We start from the raw sequence: 7,544 nt of genomic DNA on the forward strand, positions 1-7,544 counted from the left end.
TGAGGCGGGGCCCCGTCTGGCTGATGACAGGGGACTGCTGTTTTCTGGCCAGGCTCTGGACACCCCAACTCATTGAGCGCTCCTAACACTAAAGACAGGAGTAGGATGGTCTTGCCTGTTGGGGGTGAGCAGCCTGAGCCCCGATCTCAGAGCAGCTGCCCCCCTCCCAGGTGCAGCAGCGGTTCTAACCAGGGAGGCAGATTCTGCCCCCCAAGACCCAGGAATCCTGTCGTCTCGGGTTGGCGGGGTGGGGGGTTGCTGGCAGGTGGTGACAGAGCACACCCTTCTCCTGGACAGCCCCGAGCAGCCCCCAGGCCTGCTGCTGGAGGAGTGGTGCTCCTGGGTCCCCTGACTCAGGCCAGCCTGTTTGCATGGGGAGGGACTGCCCGCCCAGGCAGCTGCGCTTCCCTCACACAACAGGCCTGGGGCCGGCGGCCTCTTCCTGGGGCCATCTCAGCATCTAAGGGACAGGGGTGCCTGGCACCACGAGGCCACTCCCAGCCGTAGGCGGGAAGTCCTTGCTCAGCACCTGCCAGGTCCCAGGCAGGGGGGCTGCAACATGCCTTCCTCCCGGCCCTCCCTCTCCTGGGTCAGCTAGCACAGCCCCACCGCGCCCCTCCAGGGAGCGGTCCTCACCCTCCCCAGGCTCAGGGGCCCAGGCACCCCTCCTGCTGCCTGTCTGCCAGCCTCTGGGAGACCAAGACCCCACCCTACCCCACCCCACCCCTTGCAGCCCCCTAGGCTTCAGCCTTGCCCCCACGAGTCAGGACAGGGTCATCACCAAGGACACCAGCCTGCTGCCCCCCAGAGCTATAGTTCACTGAGCCAGTCACCTGTCTGTCCAGCCACCTGTCTACCCTCCATCCGTCCGTCTGGCCTGCGGCACCCGTTCCTGAAGATCTCTTCAAGTCCTACGGGAGCTGGTCAGGGAGACCCCACCCCGTCCTGCCCCAATCCTCTGGGGCTCAAGGAGGGCTTCCCTCAGGCCAAGGCCTCAAGGGGGAGCAGAAGCAGGGGCGCCGCTGAGGGGAGGCAGCGGCTGCAGCACTCAGCAGAGACTGAGCGGAGGACAGGCTGCTAAGGAGGGGCTTTGGGGCCCCATGGACCCCCCCCCGGGGCGTGCAGAGGCCACCCACAAAGGCAGGACCCCCGGGGACACTGCCTAACCACAAAGCGTGGAGAGCCTTAGTCCCTGAGGGCGGGGAGCAGGGGTGCTGTGGTCCCAGGCTGGCCGGGAAGGAGGCACGCAGGCCTGAGGCCCACGGCGGGTGGGGGTGCTGGGGCCTTGACCGCCGCTGGGAAGCACTCTGCGGGTGTGGAAACAAACACTGAGCCGAATTTAGGTTCTGGGAACAGCAGAGAAATCCCCTCCATGGAGACTGCGGCACGGAGCCCCCAGGGCGGGGCCAGGCCTCTCTCCCGGAGGCCCAGAAGAGGAGGGCCCGGCCGGGGGTCTCCAGGCTGCACTCCGTGCCTGCCGTGGCCAGACGTGGTCCTGGGCTCTGGGACACAGCGCAGCCAGGGCGTGGGAACCAAATGCAGCCAAACCAGTTCCGGTGCTGGGCTGGGGGTGGGGCGGGCAGGGCCAGCCAGGTCTGCGCAGGGGAGCAGGTGGGGCGGCGCCACCAGGGTTGCGCGGGGTCCGTCCACTCCGGCAGCCGGGGACTCACAGACGGTCCTCGGCCAGCTTGCACACCCGCTTCACCCTAGCGAAGGGCCCCAGGGAGTCCTCGAACACGAAATCCCAGAGCACCTTCACCCACGAGTGGTGCTGCGGCAGGTGGTCGTAGTACTCAGGGGCGATCTTGCGCACCTGCGGAGAGGGCAACAGGCTCAGAGGCCCGGGCCGGGCGCACGTCCCCCTGCCATGCACATGCACGTGAGCACACAAGCGTGCACACACGCACACACACGGGTCGCCGCCCAGGACACCCGTGTCCAGCACAGCCAGGCAGCTGGGTACTGCCTGACGGAGAGGGGCCACTGGCACACTGACACCCCACAGACCCTGAGCCCCCTGCCCCAAGTAGGGGTGAGGAATTAAAAATGCACCCTCCCCTCCCTGGAGCCCATGCTAAGTTTCTGATCCAGGAGCCCAGGACCCGGCCTTCATTCCCCCAAGCACCTGCGGACTTCTGAGACCCAGCCTGGCTTTAGTTCCGCTGAGCCACAGTCACGGCCACGCTCTTCCGCCCAGCGTCCCCTGCCCTCTCCTGCCCCTCTGGCCTCAGCTGACACCAGGCCCCCGCCCCACGGCCCTCCTGCCAGCCTTAGTGCTTCCCATTGCCCAAATGCATATCACGCACACCTCTCCCTCTAGCCTGCTGCCCCCCTCTGCTCCCACACCCTCAGCACGCTTCCTCCAGGAAGCGCTCCCAGCCTCAGCGCCTGCACAGGCACCGCCGCCGCCGTGCGCGCTAACTGCTGGGGATGCCCTTCACTCCCCCCAACGGGGATGCACCCAGTGCTCAGGCCCTGCTTTAGAGCAGAACACAGGGGCTCGGGAGACCAGACGACCGGCTTGAGGCGTGAGCAGGGAACCCTGACTTTGCCTGGGAGAAGTAGAGAAGGTCACAGCTAAGGGGTGCTTCCATGGCCGCCTGGGGTCCAGATCCTGGCTCTGCCACTTCCCAAGGCAGGGCCGTCCCCCTGTCTGAGCCTCCGCCTCGTCTGTGAAATGTGGATAATGGGGAATGAGGACGCCTGCTGCACGGGCCGGGGCTGAGGCTGAGATGGTGCCCGGCACCTCAGGAGTGTTGGGAGGGGAGGAAGGCCGGGGGCTGCACAGCCAGGGCTGGACACACGGGCAGTCGCACTCCGGAGTCCCATGGCCAGGGCAGAAACTCCCGCCGCCCAGACAGGTGCTCACACACGATCACACACACACACTAAGACACACAGGCGAGCACACGGGCGTGCACACAGGGCCGGCACACACAGAATGTTCCAACACTCCGACACCCTCCCCACTGATGCACCCTCCAGCCGCCCTGTGGCCCAAGCCACCCCCCCCCCTCTAAAGCCAGCGTCAGACCAGAGCTCTGGCCCAGACCCTGGGGTCACAAAGGGCCAGGCCCACCCCCTCTCTGTGCCATGAGAGGGCCCTGGAGGGCCACAAGGCAGTGCGGAGAAATAAGCAGGGACGGGGAGGCGGGGGCCAGGAAGGGGAGGTGTTTCGCATGCAGAATGGCTATGCCACCCCGTCTTAAGGAAGGGGAAGCCGAGGCACAGACAGAGCAAGGGGCTTGCCCAAGGACATCCAGTCTGGGTTTATACAGGTTTTCATTCCCCGCCCGCCGCCCCGCAAGCCCCTGCCCTCCCGGAATCCCCCTGCTTATTCTGCGGCCAGGCCCCCGCCTATCCCGTGGGGCCTCTCCCGCCGCCCTGGGACCATCCCGCAGCCAGAGGGCCATCAGCAAGGCCTAGAGAGCCCGGGTGTGGCCCCGCCCCCGGCCCGCGTACCAGCGGCAGGTTGCAGCCGGGGATGCTGGGGAAGTCGTGGTGCTCCACGTGGTAGCCCACGTTGAAGGTGATCCAGTTGAGCGGCCCGTAGTAGGAGTACGTCTCGTGGCCCTTGAGGAACATGTAGTGCTCGGCCACAAAGTGGCCCGAGATGGGGTGCAGGCCCAGGCCGAGCAGGGAGCTGGCCAGCAGGTAGGCCACGGGCTTGAGCCCCCACAGCGCGAAGATGGCGGCGTCGGCGGCCAGCTGCACCAGGGCGTTGAGCACCTCCATGCGGGTCACGGCCTTGGGGTGCACGCACAGCGGCCGCAGCGAGTAGAAGAAGGGCTGCAGCGCCAGCCAGAGCAGCTTGCGGGCCGGCGTGCAGAAAAGCCAGCCCTCCAGGCGCGTGGGCACGTCCACGTCCAGCCCGTGGCCGCCCAGGTAGCGGTGGTGGTCCACGTGGTACTTCTTGAAGGAGGCGGCGTAGGGCACGCCCACCGGCAGGTTGGCGAACACGGCGAGCCAGCGGTTGTGCGCCGCGCGGCCCGACCCGAAGGCCGCGTTGTGCGAGATGTCGTGGATGGCGAGCGTCAGCGAGTGGTTCACGCAGCCGCCGAACGCGTAGGCCCAGAAGAGCAGCCAGCGCCACGCTAGGCCCTGCGCCAGCCGGCAGGCCAGAAGCTGCGCCAGCACCAGCCCCAGCACCGCCCACTTGAGCCGGGGGTCCGGCCGCATCAGCGCCTTGATGGCCGGGTACTTGGCTGCGGGAAGGAGGAGATGGGGCGCTGAGGCGGGGCGCCGGCCGCAGGGGCCCCCCACGCGGCTCGGCCATCCCCCGCCCCCTCGCAGTTCTCCTGCCGCCTTCCCTCCCTCCTCGCACCACCCCTGAAGGCCCAGGCAGGGACACGAGGGTCCCTTGAAGACCCAGCATCGGGGGACCCCTGGAGCCGCAGAGGCAGGCACCCCTGCCTCCCCACCACCTGGGGGCCCCGGGGAGACTTCCCAGAGCCGGGGGAAGGGGTCTTTGCCACTGGCCTACAGAAAAAGCACGTGTCACCCCGAGTCAGAGAAACGTAATGGCCAAAATGAAAGCAGCAGCCGAGGCTGCAGGCGACACACGCTGGTGCTGCTGGGGCTTCCAGCCAAGCGGCGGGGGCCTTGGAGGGCACCGGGGTGGCCAGGGGCGGGGGCGTGGAGGGCTCTGGCTGTGGCTGCAGTGTTTCAAGTCTTAAACAAGATCTAAGGAAACATGATAAAATGGTGAATGCATTTATTTTGGGGTGGGGGGTTGCTCATTACAGAATCTTTTGTACTTTTCTGTACTTAGTTTAACAGGAAAGAAAAAGACAATGATGGTGGGAGTGGGCCAAGCAGGGGAGGGCCTTCCGGCCAGAAGCAGCCAGACCCTGCAGGGGTAGCACAAGAGTGGGGGGGGTGCCCTTGGGGCAAGACAACTGTGCCTTCCAGAAACCTCCCTGGCTGCTCCATGGAGGGGGGAAGGAGTCTGGTGCTGTGTCCAGGGGTGGGGATGGACAGGGCCGGGGGTCATCCCGTGCTCAGGGTGGCAGACGCTCCCGGCTCCGCTCTGTGCCCTGGTTCCCAGGCCGTTTGAGGCAGAGCCACGCTGTGCTTCACGGATAGGGAAACTGAGGCCCATGGCAGCGGGGCCGATCCCAGGCACCCTCAACAAAGCCAGTGCTGGTCTCCAGTGTCTTCACCCCTCCTGCCCCCAGAGCAGCCGGGCAGCCTCGGGCTCACCCTCCCCAGGCTGGGGCCCATGAACAGGGCCTGGAACCAGCCAGACCAAGGGCAAATCCTGCCCAGCCCTGTCCTCCAACTGACCCAGGAAGTTACTTCCCCTTTGTGCTTAGAAGGGAAGGATGTGACAGCTCGCCTCAGTTGCCCAAGGTCCCCACAGCCAGGCCCCTCCGCCCTCTTCCCAGCCCACAAACCTTTCTGAGAGAGCCACCCAGCAATGAACGGGCTGCCTTAGAGGTCGTGAGCTGCCTGTCCCTGGGAGTGTACAAGCAGAAACACAACAGGGGCAAAGGGAGTCTTCCCCAGTCCGAAGGGAGACTCAGGCTTGAAATCCTTCTGCCTGAGCTGCCACCCCACAAGCCCATCCTGCAGTTAGTCTTGATCTTGCTGTGTGCCCGGGGCTACATGCCACCCTCTCTGGGCCTCGGTGTCCCAGTGTGTGATGGCAGGGGTGTGATGTGCTTCACAGGGTATCTGTCCACACAGAACGATTCCTGGCTCCATGACAGCAAGCCGCCGTATCTGCTGGAGATGCCACGGGGAGTTGGGGTTCCCAAGTCAAGAAACCCCAGGCCACCTCTGCCCCGAAGTCAACAGAATCCCCCAGGCAGCGCTCCCCCCAGCGCCCCCACCAAGCCTTCGCCTCATCTGGCAGCTACAGCGGTCTAGGCTCTCCCCCAGTGAGCAGTGGCTCTCCATGGCCCTAAGGACAGCCTTCAAGTGGCCGAGGTGGGGTCTGAACCCCACGGTGGACAGAACCAGGGCTCCCTGCTCCCCTGCCCACGGCTCCCACTGCAGCTGCCCTCCCCTTGCACACAGAGGCCGCCTCCAACGGCCCTAGCGATGGCTCCAGCCCCTGCCCCCGGGGCCTCCAAGCTGCACAAAGCCGCAGGGCCCTTTGATCCCAGAGCTCTCTCCCTGAGGCTTGGCCAAGCACCCACCAGGATGGTGGTCGGAGCACACGTGTAGACGCAGGACTTCGAAAAAGCAAGCAAGCCAAGCGACAGGTGACCAGCCTCAGCCCCACTCAACAGGGAGCACAGGAGCCACAGCATCCCAGGGGGCAGCGTTCAGAGTGGGTTCCAATCCTCACTCCAAGTGAGGGTTTACTATCCAGAATATATAAAGATTTCCTACAACTCTACAACGAAGACAAACCACCCAATGTAAAATGGGCAAAGGACTTGAACAGGCACATCTCCAAAGACATGCAACCAGCCAAGTAGCACACGGAAAGATGCCCCCGTCAGTCGTCAGCAGGGAATCGCAAACTGAAACCACAGATGAGATCCCACTTCCCCCCCAGGATGGGCAGAATCGAACACAGACAAGAGCGAGCGTCGGCAAGGCTGTGGGGACACCGGAGCCCTCGTTCGGACGCTGCCGGTGGGGATGCAACACGGGGGCGGCCGCCGTGGAGAACCATCTGGCAGTTCCTCCGACACTTCAGTGGCGACTTACCATACGCCCCGGAAATTTCACGTCTAGATACAGACCCGACAGGCTATAAATCGGGGACACATGCAAATACTTGGACCCCAACATTCATCGAACTATTCACAGCAGCCAGAAGCTGAAACCGACCCTAGAGCCCCTCCACAGGTGACCAGCTAAACAAAATGTGGTCTGTCCATACAACGGAAGGTCATTCAGCCAAAAAAGGAATAAAACCTCCAGTCAAAAAATAATTAAGTCCCGAGGGTATAAGGTGTAACTCGGGGAGACCACGGTTAGTAACATACGATGGGGGCGCCTGGGTGCTGCAGCTGGTTGAGCGTCCGACTCTTGGTTTCAGCTCAGGTCACGATCTCGTCGTGAGATCAAGCCCCATGCTGGGCGTGGAGCCTACTTAGAAAAAAAAAAAAAGCAGATCTTAAAAGTTCTCATCAAGAGCTTTTGTCACCCGAGGGCGCAAGAACAGACGTTTTTAGAACTCCCTATGGTGACAGGTGTTAAACAGACTCTGGGTGGCGATCATTTTCACCGCAGACCGAGCCGTGACATCGTGCACCTGAAACTATACCACGTTCTATGTAATTACACCCAATAAAAATCGTCTCTACTGAACGTTTCACCGTCCCTACTTCACACCGCCGGTACCCCACTCCTGCTCCCTGAAACTGATTCCCAAGCAAACGACCGGCTCCCCCATGAAACTGTTTAGAAGGAAGGAAGTGCTGATCCCGGCTACACACGGATGAGCCTCAAAGACATAAGGCCGCGTGAGAGACGCCAGCCACACAGGCTACATGCCTACGACGAGAGAGGGATGGAGAACAGGCTGTTCCCAGAGACAGAAAGGAGCATCTGTGAGGGGCTGGGGAGGGCGGAGGGGTGGGGAG

General features: G+C 63.7%; 1 protein-coding gene across 2 annotated transcripts in view; it reads right to left on the bottom strand.

Annotated features, from left to right (window-relative positions):
• Positions 1–1,049: 1,049 nt before the first annotated feature.
• The window catches only part of DEGS2 (delta 4-desaturase, sphingolipid 2), a 33,724-nt gene continuing 27,229 nt past the window's right edge, over positions 1,050–7,544 (bottom strand). For both annotated transcript variants that reach the window (XM_019797771.2, XM_002917464.4), the window contains exons 2-3: positions 3,463–4,205; positions 1,050–1,813 (exon numbers count right to left, since the gene is read on the bottom strand). In XM_019797771.2, coding sequence (XP_019653330.1) covers positions 1,667–1,813; positions 3,463–4,179 — 864 coding nt within the window. In that variant the 5' untranslated portion in view covers positions 4,180–4,205 and the 3' untranslated portion in view covers positions 1,050–1,666. The remainder of the gene's footprint in view (positions 1,814–3,462; positions 4,206–7,544) is intronic.

The sequence above is a fragment of the Ailuropoda melanoleuca genome, chromosome 14, assembly GCF_002007445.2.
Source record: "Ailuropoda melanoleuca isolate Jingjing chromosome 14, ASM200744v2, whole genome shotgun sequence".
NCBI lineage: Eukaryota > Metazoa > Chordata > Mammalia > Carnivora > Ursidae > Ailuropoda > Ailuropoda melanoleuca.